Source organism: Aotus nancymaae, unplaced genomic scaffold (genome assembly GCF_030222135.1).
Source record: "Aotus nancymaae isolate 86718 unplaced genomic scaffold, 86718_ANA_hifiasm-v0.15.2.pri h1tg000106l, whole genome shotgun sequence".
Lineage (NCBI taxonomy): Eukaryota > Metazoa > Chordata > Mammalia > Primates > Aotidae > Aotus > Aotus nancymaae.
Genome location: NW_026988521.1, coordinates 3442402 through 3456281, shown reverse-complemented (window position 1 = coordinate 3456281; position 13880 = coordinate 3442402). Strand labels below are relative to the sequence as shown.

The following is a 13880-nucleotide window of genomic DNA, read 5'->3' as shown; positions in this document are numbered from 1 at the left end:
CTCTTAAGGAGTCCCAGACTGACGGAGGAGGCCAACCCTGTGCTCAGGGAGCCCCAGACTGATGGGGGAGGCGCAGCCCTGCCCTCAGGGATACTCTGACCACAGGAGACACAGCCCAAAGCCAGATCTCTGGCACACAGGGTCCCCCACACTTGGAGCCCAGGGCCTGAGCAGGTGCCATGAAGTGAGTGGCACCTCCGGGCAGAGGAAGTAGCAGCCGCCTAGTCCTAAGCTCCCTCCTACCACCCTCAGCCTCAGCCTGAAGGCCTCAGAGGCCCCTGAACTGGATGAGGACGAGGGCTTTGGTGACTGGTCCCAGAGGCCAGAGCAGCAGCAGCGTGAGGGGGCCCAGGGCACCCCAGACGGTGGAGAGCCCCCCCGGTGCAGGAGTCCTGAGGGGGAGCAAGAGGGCAGGTGAGTGGGGGCCTCAGGGTGGGCGCTGGGCAGGGCGGGGCTCCCTCTGGGCCTCAGGGTGGGTGCTGGGCACAGCGGGGCTCCCTCTGGGTCTCAGGGTGGTCGCTGGGCAGAGTGGGGCTCCCTCTGGGCCTCAGGGTGGGCGCTGGGCAAAGTGGGGTCCTTATGGACCCCCAGCCTAAGCCTGAGAAGCCACCCCATGATCCCCTTTCCAAGCAGCCCCTGAAATGCCCCCATGGCCAGGAAAGAGGGAGAAAGAAAGGGAGGGAGGAAGAGGGCGAGACAGCATGGCGGCCTGCAAGGGGCCAAGAGGAAACCTCATTCCGGGGCTCCCCAGAGCCCCTGGGCCCCATCCAGGCAGCTGCGGGGCCGGGCGGGTGCTGCCACATCAGCACACAGCTGCGGCTGCTTCTGTAATGGAGGCTGAGAGCCTGCCGCCGCCCCTTCCTCCCTCGGGGCTGGCTGATCTCCATTCCCACGGAGGGGAGCAGGTATTTCCAGATGTGCGCGCCGGAGAGTCGGCCGGGGGGGGGACGCAGTTTCCAGATGTGTGGATGTGTGTGCGTCTTAACCCCAGCAGGCCCGAGAGGGGCTGCTCCCAAGCCCCACCTCACTACCCACACTCAGGGTTCCTGCCGTCTCAGTCTGCTGCAGCCACGATGGGTTCGACTCCATCCCTGTTTGGGACCCCCTGGCCTTGAGTGGGACCAGAGCCCATGGCTGGGTGGCAGTTCTCCCTGGTATCCCTGCCCCTCTGAGACCCCCTGGAGCTCTAGGGGCTGGTGTTGCTGAGCAATGCTCCCTTGTCCTCCTACAACCAGGCTCTCACTCCACAAGAGCCCCCGGTCCCGGCCTGGCCCAGCACCCACTGCCCCCTCCCCAGGCCTCGGTTTCCCCATAGGCGCCTGGGAGTCAGAGGCCCTGCATTTCTGAGATGGGGCAGCTCCCTGCTCTCTGGCCTCAGGCCTTGGCAGGCAAGGCTGCTCCCAACAGCAGGGGGCACTTTGACTCTTCGGTGGAGCCCGGCTTTGTGGCTGCCACCCCAACCCCCTCCACCTGCCTGGCCACAAGGCGCTGCTCCTGAATGGCCCCTCTGTGTGGCTGCTGCTGGCTCAGACCCCTGCCCACCTTGGGTGGGTGGGTCTGGGTCTTGGCTGGCACGCACACCCACAGGCCTGAAATCATGGAAAATTCGAGAATTTCCCATCTTCTCCTCCAGCTTCAGTCCTGCTCAAATGCAGAGCCGCTGGAAGCTGCCAGCTGGCTGGCCTCCCCTCCCCCGCAGCCGGCAGCCCCTTGGCCCCGCTCCTCAGTGACCTGGTCCCTACCTCTGCCTGGCCTTCCAGATGACCCAGGCTGCAGCCCCCCACAACACCCACAGGTCCCCACAGGGAGCAGAGCAGGAATTGTAACCCCGGGGACCCTGCCAGACCAACCGGCGGATGAGCAGCTGCCAGGCGGAGGCCTAGCCAGAAAGCTGGGGGTTGAACCCAGCCTCCGTGCTTGGGGGACCCTCAGTTGGTAGGGCCCTGCCTGATGGGGACTGGGCAGTTCCCCAGGAGTCTCAGGCCCTGACACAGAGGCCCAAGCAGACGGCACTGGCTCTGAGGCCGCCGGCCCTTCTTGCCCAATGGGCTGGGTCTCAGATCCCTCGGTACTCAACGAGCCTGACTGCCCTCATTTCACAGATGGGGAAACTGAGGCTTGTAAATGGGAAGGGGTCAACCAAGCAATCCAATGGCCCTAGAACAGCTTGGCCTCCCTTTCCACCCACAGGCCCGGCCCACATGCCTACGGAAAGGGCGACGGTGACGAAGGCCACCTGGAGGAGGGACCAGACCCAGAGGACACCGTCCAGGACAACTTGGGGGCTGCCGGGGCCGAGGAGGAACAAGAGGTAATGGCTCCACCTCAAAGGGTCTGGGTGCACCCACCCCGGGATGAGTCTGCCTTGGCTGTCTGCGCCACTGTGGGTCCCATGGCACTAGCCCGGAGGGGTCAGCACCCCACACCCTCCACCTTGCAGCCCCTTCTGGGCCCACATTCTCAGGGAGGGTGAGGCTCATTGACCCTCTTGCAAGCTCCGGAGACAGTTCCCCAGACTCCTCAGTCCCTCACCACCAGCTCTAGAACGGGAGCATGTCAGGGCCACGGAGACCCTGAGGCCCAGCGAGGGGACAGCATTTATTCCCGCAGGCGCTGGGCGGGGCAGGAGGGGTAGAGGCAGGGGTCACCTGGGGTGTCTGGTTGTTTTTTTTTTCTAGCACCGGAAATGTCAGCAGCCCAGGACACCCAGCCCCTTGGTCTTGGAGGGGGCCACTGAACACAGCTCGCCTCCCCTGAGCCCCCACACCAAAGTAGGTCAGGCTGCAGAGCCCGCCACGTTCTCCCCTCTCCCGGACTCATCCCCAGATGGGCAATCCCACATGCCAGCCACAGGAAGACCAGGCCCAGGCCCAGCTTGTGTCCGTCATTCCCCGTTGCCTGGCGCTCAGCGAATCCCCGTGATATAAGGGTTGGGGGCTGGATTGGCGGATGGAGTAGCTGTGGGGATGGAGGGTGTGGGCTTTGCCCCGGCTGCTGCAGGCTCATGTCTCTCTCCACCCTCCGCAGCTCATCGACAGGACTGAGTCTCTAAACCGCTCCATAGAGAAAAGGTCTGTCTGTCTGTCTGTCTGTCTGCTTTCTGGGCTCAGATCTTAGGTTTCCCCAAGAAGGGGTTGAAGGGAGTCACAGGGTAGACACCTGGAGACCACAGGAGGCTCTGGGAGAGGCTGGAGCAGGTTGGGGGAACCCTTGCAGGAGACGTGGGGCCTGACGTGTCTTCTGCCCTCCAGTAACAGTGTAAAGAAATCCCAGCCAGATCTGCCCATCTCCAGGATTGACCAGCGGCTGGAGCAGTACACCCAGGCCATCGAGGTATGACCTGGCTCCCCACTGCTGCCATGCCTCTCCTCCATCCCGGCACCATTCCTTCATCCAACCAATGCCCTTATTCATTCAGTGCTCCTCCATTCAATCAATTCCCTTCTATCCAACCAATCCGTGCCTCTGCTTCTAATCGATGCCCTTCTATCCAAACAAGACTTCTTTCTCTAATCAGGACATCTCCATCTAACCAGTATCCTTCCATCCAACCAACACTCCTCTGCTAAATCAGTGCCCCTTCCTCCACCCAGTGCGCCTCCAACCACCCAGTACTCATTTGTCCAGCAAGCACTCCTCTTTCCTACCAGCATTCCTCCATCCGATCGTGCTCTTCTGTGCAAGTAGCGCCCCACACTCCATATGCTGCTCCTTCACCCGGTCAGCACCTTTCCGTTCCGCCGACACCTGATTTCGGTCAATGCCCTTCGACTGCGAATACTCGCTCCTCCATCCAGTCAATGTTCCTCTATCCAACCAACACCTTTCTATCAAACCAACATTCTGGCATCCAATTAATGCCTCTGCATCCAACCATCAATCCTCCATCCTATCAACGTTCCTGTGTCCAATCAATATTCCTTCATCCAACCAACACCTCCCCATCCATTCAATACTCCTCCCTTCATTCCCTGCTCCTCCAACCAGTCAGTACCTTCCCACACTACCAGTGACCCTCCGTCCAACCAATACTGCTTCATTCAATCAATGTTGTTCCATTCAATCAACGCCCCTTCATCGAACCAATATGGCTCCATCCAACCAATGCTACTCCATTCAATCAATGCCCCTCCATCTAACAAATACTCCGCATGTAATCAGCACTCCTCCATCCAATCAAAATAACTTCATCTATCAACACCTTTCTATACAACTGATACTCCTCCGTCTAATCAATGCTCTTCCATCCAACAACACTCCGCCATCAATCCACTGTTCCTCCATGCATTCAATGCCCCTGCCTCCAGCCCGTGGTCCCCTGGCCCTGCCCCTGGAGCGGCTTGGAGGCAGACCCACATCTGTCCTGTGAGCCGTCATTTCCCTGGTGCTGTTTAGGGCAGGGAGGCCTCTCACAATTGCATCGAAGGAAGGAAAGCACATTGTTTCAGTGATTCCCGCTCTAGGGCTACACTGGGAAAGCACTCCCAGGGAAAATACACAGACAAAGCGGAGGGCTGCCCAGCGTGACCCTCTGATGTGTCCGCGGTGGCCATCCACTAAAGTACTCCTGGTGCCTTGCCTCCTCTGCAGACCTCTGGCCGGACCCCCAAGCTAGCCCGCCAGGCCTCCATAGAGCTGCCCAGCATGGCTGTGGCCAGTACCAAGAGTCTGTGGGAGACTGGTGAGGTACAGGCTCAGTCTGCGGCCAAGACACCATCCTGCAAGGTAAGGGCCCCTCCGGGAGTAAGTCTGGGCTGCAGAGCCAGCGCCTGGGAGTTTAGCAGCAGGCCAGGATTCCTTGTTAAGGCAAACATAGGACTGTCCAGGAGGCAGTGTGGGAGACAGAACACTGGGGCATTGCAGTTGGTTGGGTCACCCTTGCTGGTGTTGATGGCTGTGCTGGCCGAGTGGAGGTGGATGGCACGTTTATTCCTTTCCCCACCTCTTCCACTGGGATCGCACAGAAAAAGGTGTGTAGGCAGGTCCAGGGCCCCTGGTCAGGTAAGGCGAGGTAGGAGAGAAGGGCTCAGGGCTTCCATTCCCTGAGATCCAGGGGTCTGCCCTCATGTCATGTCCTGCTGCTGTCCCCAGGATATCGTGGCTGGAGACCTGAGCAAGAAAAGCCTCTGGGAGCAGAAGGGAGGCTCCAAGACCTCGTCCACAATTAAGGTAGAGCCTACATGTGGGTGCCACAGGGCAGGGCAAAGAGGGGCTGTCCTCTGTGCATCCGGGAGGGCTTCCCAGAGGCGGAGGCAGCCTCATCGCCCTTCTGCTGCTCTCACCTTCTCTCCTGGTCTCCTTCCCCTACAGAGCACCCCATCTGGGAAGAGATATAAGTTTGTGGCCACTGGGCATGGGAAGTATGAGAAGGTGCTTGTGGAGGGGGGCCCAGCGCCCTAGGCCTCCCATCTTGGTGAGTCCCTGGCAACCCACAGAGCAGGATGAGGTGCACACATGTGTATCGTGCTGGGAACGTGGCGACCTGGAGGGGGCCTGGACCCCTGCTGCAGGCTGCAAGGGTGGGCTCCGAGTTGGCCAGAACCCAGACCAGCTCTGTATGTCAGCCCTGTGCAGACGCTGCCTCCCTCACCCGACGCTAGATTCAGACTCTGTTCGCTTCACCAGAGTCAGCCCGGCTCAGCCACTGCTCCACCAGGGAAGCTCAAGGCTCCCTTCTGGGACTCCCCAAAAGCCCCAGCAGGGCTCATGAGGGAAGTGAGGGGCAGCCTGGCCACCACAGGGCTAGCACTGAAGGAAGTGGGTGGCATGGAGCCCCTGAAGCTCGGGTTCCCCCCCATCTGTGTGCTGGGGGTCCTTAAAGGGGCAGAAACTCAGGTCCTCCTCCCTGTGCCAGCTGAGGGCCGTTCAGGGATCCAGATGTCCTCCCCCTCCTATGCTGCAGATAGAGCAGGGCCACTCCTGCCATGGTGAGACACACATTTATTAGTGACCTGGGGCCCGGGCTCCGTTTCCAGCACCCATCACACCCAGGGTGGGGCAGCTGGCCTCCTACCATCTTTCCCTGCTAAACCCTGACTCTCAAGCAGCTTCAGCAGAGGCTTTTTCTGGTACCTCTGAGTCCCTCTCCTGTGGCTGGAAACACCCCCAGAGCTTGGCTGACTGCCTACTGGGGCCCTCCACTGTCCCAACTGGGGCCACAGCCCCTTCTCGGCCGCACTTGGCCAAGCTGCTCTCGCAGGGCTGGGACTGAGGGCTCCCTCCTCCTCCAGCTATCAAAGCCTGGGTATGGCCGATGCTGAGACCCTCTCTCTCCCACCAGCGAGCCCCTTGAGTTCTGCCCCCTCAGGCTGTCAGTCCAGGGCGGGAAGCAGAGGTGGGCCGTGAGAGGAGAAACGCTGGGCCCTCCTCCACCCCTGATGAGCCCCTCCCTGCCTGCCCCGAGAACTTGTATGGGTGCCAAGTCCCACGCTGGCTGGGGGCTCCCCCCTGCACCCCAGTCCAGGGTCTGGCTCTGCTATCAGGAAGTGCAGGCAGCAAAACTGCTGACTCTGCTCCTGGCGCTGACGGCCCAGCCTGCCTGACCACGCCCACGCCTTGGCGAGCAGAGATCGGCCCCAAACCTTTGACAGCAAAGGGAGGAAAAATGTGAGGCCCAGGGGCCCCCGAGGAGCCTGGGCTCGGTCAGTAGGTGCAATGCTCTGCCACCTTACCTAAACTTTTCACCCCAAGGCCCCATCCCACATCCTAGCAGACCCCTTCTCTGTTCCCTTCACACCACTGCAGCCCAGGGGCCCCAGCTCGCCCTTTCTGCCCTGTCCACCTACCACCCTCCTGACTTCCAGACTTCCTCAGCACCTCTGTGCCCTCCTCAGGCTGCCCTGCACCCCATGCTCCTCTGGCCCTGGCACATCCTCATGCAGCAACTGTGGACCCCCAGCTCGAGCCTCAGCCCCCTCTTCTGTCCACCCCGTGGTCCTGGGCCCTGGGAGCTGTTCAGGCCGCTTCACAGGAGCCTCCAGCCGGTTGCCGTGCGGTTGAAGTTCTTGGGTTGGGGGTTCAGCTCCAGGATGGAGCGGACTGTGGGAGGGGGCCGGGCAGCTTCCTGCAGCTTCCGGGCGTTGAAGCGAGGCCGGTAGAGGAAGGGCAGGCGGGTGAAGCCGGCCGGGGTGCGCTCCCCACCGCTGGGCCCTGCCAGGCGCCCTCCAGCCTCCGCCACCGACATGCGGTAGAGCACGGCATCCCACATCCTGGAGGCCCGGGAGGCGGGGGCCTGGGAGGCAGGGGCCCGGGACACCTCCTGCTCCTTGGGGGCGGGCGCCTCTGGCTCCAGGCTCTGCTGTGGCCCCTGGCACAGAGGCTCCTCGGCCTCCTCCAGCAGCTGCTTCTTAAGCCACATCCAGCCACTGAGCCGGGGCTTGGGTGCAACTTTGGGGATGGGGCATGGGTGAGGGCCTGATGGTGGCGCAGGGGATGAGGCCCTGGCAGGGCTGGACACCCACTCGGCCTCAGGGGTGGGACCAGCTACCGGGGGCTCCTCCAGCTGCTCTCTGCCAGGGCCCACGGGGGCCAGGCTGTGCCGTGAGGGCTCCAGTGCTCGGCAGGTCGGGGCTATGGGCACCACGACCCTGACACTCGTCTCTCTGGGCACTGAGGCCTGGAAGCCAGGTGGCAGCCGGGGTAAAAGGGGCTCCTCAGGCGAGGGTTTGGCAGCCTGGGTTGCGGTGGGCAGTGGGCGGATATGAGCCACTGGGACTGGGCCCTGGGCTCTGGGGGGACATGGGGCTTTGTCTCCATCCCGGCTGTGGTATCCCCCTTCCAGGTCTGTCTTGGGGGGCTCCTGGGTCCCATCGTGTGGGGATGGCGCCAGCCGGATGTGCACCTGGGTGACGTGGGTGCCCCCAGCCACTGGGGCTGAGACAGGGACGAAGCCACTGGGGGGCCGGGCAGGTTCTGGCGCCAGGGCTACAACCTGGGGCCCCGTGGCCTTGAAGTGAGCAGCTAGAATCCTGCGCTGGGTGAGGCTGAAGGAGAAGGTGGACTTCTGCAGGGGTGACGCCACGTGGTGGACGATGGGGGTGTGCAGAGAGTGGGGTGGGGCAGCCACCGTGTGGGGTGGCTCGGCGTGTGTCTGGGCTTCAGGAGGGCTCGGGGCTTCGGCGGGATGCGGGCACTCTGCAGTGTGTGGGGCTGCAGCCTCCTGGTCATGGCTGGCCTCACTCACAGGGGACAGGGAGGTGCGGAAGGCCCCGGGTGGGGTGAGGTGCACGCTCCCTGTCATCTTCCTCCGGGCCGCCTTCCTCAGGAGCTTCTGCAGACGAAGGTTGTCCTTCCCTGGCTTAGGCAGCAGGGGCGGTGGGGGTCCAGGGGTCCCCCGGACGCTCGGGCCACCCACCTCGGCTGCCATCGACGAAGTTGAGATAAGCATGGCTGTGTCCTGGGGTGAAAAGGACAGCAATCAGGCCAGCCCTCCTCCCTCCCAAGGTGGGAGCCCTGTGTCTCTCGTGGTCCAGGGAGAATCTGGACCCAGAGGCGTGGAGGCCTGAGCATTTGGCTTCCTGTGCACCCAGAACCTGCCGGGGGCGTCCTGAGCTTGACTGCATCTCGAAGACTTTCAGGTGGCCCCACCATCACCCTAATGTAGAAACGAAGCACCCAGTTCCTCGAAGGACGGGGCTGGACCCTGCCTTGGGGCTCCATCCTGCATGTCACCCTGGCACAAAGCAGGCCCCAAGTGCACAGCCCAGGTCAGGCCACAGTGCCTCGTGGGCCGGGGTGGGAGACTCGGGGGAGCCCTGAGTGAGAGGCGTGCCCCTGGCCAGCTGCCGGCCGGGCCCAGGGCTGGAAGAGTGGCTGCCCGCAGACACGTGAGGGGCGCCCCGCCGTCTCCGGCCCGACCACAGGCGCGTCCGCTGCGAGCCAGCGGTGAGGGGTGGCGGCCAAGAGGCTGGGGAAGGCTGAGGCTGCATCATCAGAGGTAGATCGGCCGGAAGGTGGGAGCAGTTTTCGCTGAGCTATGCTAAATGGGATATTCCTGCAGACCTCCTGGCTGGGGTGGTCCGGCCAAGCCGCCCACCCTGGTTTCTGGGCGCCACGTGTTTGCAAGGACATTGACAAATGGCATCTGGGCCGAGCCAGAGGCTGTCTGGTTTGGGGAAGGAGGGAGGCTGGGGGCTGCTGCTGGGGCTGACTCTGCCAAGGCAGGAACAGAGCTGCTGGAGGGGTGGAGGCAGAAGGAGCCCGCCCAGGACTTGCTCTCAGCTGCTGGCCGCCTCCGGACGACAGGACTGCAGGAACCACGGGAACCCCAATTCTAGCTCCCGGGGTGGGCAGGCTGGCTGGCAGGCAGGCCACCTTCCCTCCACCTGGAGTCAGGTCTCCAGTGAGAGACCCTGACCCAGGGCACAAGTGCTCACCTGGGAAGTAGGCCTCTGAGACAGGGAGTCTTCTCCCGAGGTGGAGAGGGGTTGCAGGCAGACAGAGGCTTGAGGGAGAAGGCTCTGTGGGGTGCAGGAGGCAGGTCTGCAGCCCCTCCCTGGACCCAAGCCTAATGCTCCCTGCACCCCATGCCTATGTTCCAGCTTCCTGGGTCTGCAGGTCTAGCCAGGTGGCACCCTCCATGTACCCAGGGGAGATTCCGGCCAGACACCCGCCCCCTGCCCTGGCTAAGAAGTCACTTCCTGTTACCAGCATGGCCTACCCTTGCCTCTTTGATGCCCCCGGCTGCCACCTCCTTTTGCTCCTGGACCCTTCAGCCTCCCTGCCTTTCCACTCTCTGACCCCCCACCTGCCCTGCACCCACCCAGCTCTGCTTCTCATTACTTGGGGGAAGAAAGAAACTCCTGATCACTGGCCAAAGGGACTTACCCCTGGAGAGGCCAAGTGCCTTCTAGGAAGGTAAGAGGTTGAGTCACAGCCTGTGCAGAGAGGGCAGGTCACCCCCCAGATCCGAGGGGAAACCAGACCAAGAGCTGACTGTGGCCGTGCAGGAGGCTCGAGGCTGAGGCCCCGCCACTCTTTGCTTGCTGCCCCCACCCTGCCATTTGTGTAATAAAGCTCCCTGTGTATTCCCATGTGCTGGCTGTCTTGTACTCACTAAGGGGGCAGGGCTGGCCAGGATGGAAAGGCTGGGCCAGTGGTCAGCCTGTCTCCACACGGCAGAGCAGATTGTGACCTCTGGGTTCAGGCAGTCTGACCCTGCTCATGGCCTTTGCAGTGTGAGGCTCCAGGACACAAGTTCTATGGCGGTCCACAGTGGGTGGGGTCCAGGCTTCCTTTTCCAGAATGTCCGTGACATCCTACCCTCACCATGACTAGCCCAATACAAACTTCTGTGCCCTGACTGTGCACCCATGGAAGGCAAGAGCCACCTCTGGGGCCTCCCCCAACACCCCCAGGAGGTGCTCAGTGAAGCTTTGGTAAGCAGACAAATGGGTGGATGGGTTGGTGGATGGATGGATGGTGGATGGATGGGTGGATGGTGGATGGATGGGTAGGTGGGTGGACGGATGGGTGGGTAGGTGGGTGGATGGATGGATGGATGAGTGGATAGATAGGTGGATGGCAGATGGATGGGTAGGTGGGTGGATGGATGGATGGATGAGTGGATGGATAGGTAGATGGCGGATGAATGGGTAGGTGGGTGGACGGATGGGTGGGTAGGTGGGTGGATGGATGGATGGATGAGTGGATAGATAGGTGGATGGCAGATGGATGGGTAGGTGGGTGGATGGATGGATGGATGAGTGGATGGATAGGTAGATGGCGGATGGATGGGTAGGTGGGTGGATGGATGGATGGATGAGTGGATGGATGGGTGGGTGGATGGATGAGTGGATGGATAGGTAGATGGCGGATGGATGGGTAGGTGGGTGGATGGATGGATGGATGAGTGGATGGATGGGTGGGTGGATGGATGAGTGGATGGATAGGTGGGTGGATGGATGAGTGGATGGATAGGTGGATGGCGGATGGATGGGTAGGTGGGTGGATGAATGGATGGATGGATGAGTGGATGGATAGGTGGATGGCAGATAGATAGGTAGGTGGGTGGATGAATAGGTGGATGAATGGATGGATAGATGGATGGTGGATGGATGGGTAGGTGGGTGGATGAATGGATGGATAAGTGGATGGATAGGTGGATGGCGGATGGATGGGTAGGTGGGTGGATGAATGGATGGATGAGTGGATGGATAGGTGGGTGGATGGATGAGTGGATGGATAGGTGGGTGGATGGATGAGTGGATGGATAGGTGGGTGGATGGATAGGTGAATGGATGGATGGATGAGTGGATGGATAGGTGGGTGGATGGATGGGTAGGTGGGTGAGGGGAGGAATGGTTGGGTGGGTGAGTGAAGGGATGGATGAGTGGATGAATAGGGGATGGATGAGTGGATGGATAGGTGGATGGCGGATAGATGGGTAGGTGGGTGGATGAATGGATGGATGAGTGGATGGATAGATGGATGGCGGATGGATGGGTAGGTGGGTGGATGAATGAATGGATGAGTGGATGGATAGGTGGGTGGATGGATGAGTGGATGGATAGGTGGGTGGATGGATAGGTGAATGGATGGATGGATGAGTGGATGGATAGGTGGGTGAATGGATGGGTAGGTGGGTGAGTGGATGAATGGTTGGGTGGGTGAGTGAAGGGATGGATGAGTGGATGAATAGGGGATGGATAAGTGGATAGAGGGACGTATGGATGAGTGAATGTGAGTGGGTGGATGGGTGGATGAGTGGGTAAATAGGTGGGTGAATGGATGGGCGGGTGGAAGGGTGGATGGATAGATGGATGGATTAGTGGATAGGTGGATGAATTAATGGAGGGATGGATGAATGGATGGGTAGATGAATGGATGGATAGATGAAGGGATGGCTGGATGAATAGAGAGAAGGAGGGAGGGCTGGAGGGAGGGATAGAGGGAGGGATTAGTGAGTAAATGGGTAGGCAGGTGGGTGGATGGATGGATGAATGGTTGGATGAAAGTAAGGAGGGATAAATGAAGGGATGGGTAGGTGGTTGGATGGATGGATAGGTGGATGAATGGAGGGATGGATGAATGAAGGGATAGATGCATGGATGGGTAGATGAATGGATGAATGAAGGGATGGATGGGTGGATGGACAGGTGGGTGGATGGATGGATAGGTGGATGGGTGAATGGTGGATGGATGTGTGGATAGGTAGATGAATGGGTAGATGATGAGATGGATGATAGGTGACTGAGTGAATGGATAGGTGGGTGAATGGAAGGATGGATGAGTGGATGGGTAGGTGAATGGATGGATGAAGGGATGGATGGATGATAGGTGAGTGAGTGAATGGATAGGAGGATGGATGGAGGGAGGATGAGTGGATGGGTAGGTGAATGGATGGATGAAGAGATGGATGATAGGTGAGTGAATGGATAGATGAATGGATGGAGGGATAGATGAGTGGATGGTAGATGGATGGATGAAGAGATGGATGGATGGATAGATGGATGTATACGTGGGTGGAATAATGGATGAATGGATGGATAGATGAATGAAGGATGGATGGAGGGATGGATGAATGGAGGGATAGATGAGTGGATGGTAGATGGGTGGATGGATGGATGGAGGGATGGACAGACAGAGGGATGGATGATGGAAGAGAAGGAGGAAGGAAGGAAAGGAAGTGGTGAAAGTGAGAGTGAATGCGTGGGAATGAATAGACGGGTGGATGAATGGACAATTGTGTGAACCAGCAGACAGCCTGGGGACATCCTCCCTCCTCTCCCTCCTCTCCCTCCTCTCCCTCCTCTCCCAGGTCCTGCACTGGGGCCTGACACTCAGCCCGGCAGCCCTCAGTGTCTGGGAAGCCCCTGTGAGGAGCAGGCCCTCACCTCTGATGTCCTAGACTTCACTGCCATTCCCTCGGCTCCTCAGAGCCACTATTTTCTGAAGGCTGCATGACAAATCCTGCTTGCCTCATGAATATACACAGTCCAGAAAAGTGAAGCCTCGACAGAGCCACCACCCATCCTTTCTCGGATGCCCCTGCCACTGAGAGAGCATTGAGGCCACTCTGCCCAGCTGGGGAGCCACCTGGTGACCACACTCCCTTCCTTTCCCACCCGATCTGGATGGGACGGTGACCAAGGGCAGCTGGCAGAGGCAGCCGCCTGACACCCTGTGACCCCTGCTACACGCTCCTAGACCAGCCCCACACAGAAGATGCCCACCATATCTGCAGAACGAGTCAATGAATCTGCAAAATCCAAAGCACCAGGCATGTGGGGAGGCAGCTACCTGGGGTTGCAACAGCTCAGTCCCCAAGCGCTGTGTCAGCTGCTCCTGTGCTGGGCCTGGCAGTGCTGAGCCCACAGCTGGGCCGAGCGGCCTCAGGCTGGAACCAGCTTGGGCTCAGGTCAGTTCAGGGCACCAGGAGGCGCTCAGGGCCCTCTCGGTCTCCGCCACCCCCAACCATGGGCACTGGGTACCGGGACCCAGATGGAGGGGCCCTGGCCCAGTCTCCACCATTAGGCGACACCCAGGCAGGGAGCTGGAGCCAAGACACTCAGGAGGCCGTCCTCCCTCCCGCAGCCTGCTCCCCACTCCCTGGGCTCGGCTCAGCATTCGCCAATTTCAGAAACCCCCCTCACTCCCCACAACTGCCCTGGGCTCAAAGCCCCGTGGTCCATCCTCAGACTCCTCCTGAGTGGAAATGCGTCCCCACCCCAACCCAGGCTGGGCCTCCCTTGTGCCATCCCCCACCCAGGCCTACGGTGGCCCCAGGAGGCCCCTGTCCTGCCCCTCTCCTCGGACCACCCTGGTCAGGCCAGATGGCAGCAGGGTGCGGGTTACCTGGTGCAGGCCCTCGTGGCTGCTGGTGCCTGCTCTGTGCAGTCCCTGCTACGCCTCAGGCTCGCGCCCTGAGCGGAAGGTTGCCG

At 60.6% G+C, this 13880-nt stretch overlaps 2 protein-coding genes across 6 annotated transcripts in view; one reads left to right on the top strand and one right to left on the bottom strand.

Annotated features, from left to right (window-relative positions):
- LSP1 (lymphocyte specific protein 1) overlaps positions 1 to 10031 on the top strand; it is a 37537-nt gene extending 27506 nt beyond the window's left edge. For 2 of the 5 annotated variants that reach the window (XM_012456225.2, XM_012456223.2), the window contains 9 exons: positions 253 to 414; positions 2191 to 2311; positions 2679 to 2771; positions 3028 to 3071; positions 3252 to 3333; positions 4591 to 4725; positions 5092 to 5169; positions 5311 to 5413; positions 9540 to 10031. In XM_012456225.2, coding sequence (XP_012311648.1) covers positions 253 to 414; positions 2191 to 2311; positions 2679 to 2771; positions 3028 to 3071; positions 3252 to 3333; positions 4591 to 4725; positions 5092 to 5169; positions 5311 to 5400 — 805 coding nt within the window. In that variant the 3' untranslated portion in view covers positions 5401 to 5413; positions 9540 to 10031. Of the gene's footprint in view, positions 1 to 252; positions 415 to 2190; positions 2312 to 2678; positions 2772 to 3027; positions 3072 to 3251; positions 3334 to 4590; positions 4726 to 5091; positions 5170 to 5310; positions 5414 to 6833; positions 7119 to 9539 lie in introns of those variants that run through there. The other 3 variants (XM_012456224.3, XM_012456228.2, XM_012456227.2) reach the window with 3 other exon arrangements.
- PRR33 (proline rich 33) lies at positions 5926 to 13880 on the bottom strand. Its single transcript, XM_064370269.1, has 2 exons — positions 13795 to 13880; positions 5926 to 8395 (listed from the first exon to the last, which is right to left on the bottom strand). Exon 2 carries the CDS (start codon positions 8384 to 8386, stop codon positions 6965 to 6967), a length of 1422 nt encoding a protein of 473 aa, XP_064226339.1. The 5' UTR covers positions 8387 to 8395; positions 13795 to 13880; the 3' UTR covers positions 5926 to 6964.

Bases quoted from the DNA above. Each gene is read 5' to 3' on its own strand.
- PRR33 (XM_064370269.1), bottom strand. From the start codon at position 8,386: ATGCTTATCTCAACTTCGTCGATGGCAGCCGAGGTGGGTGGCCCGAGC.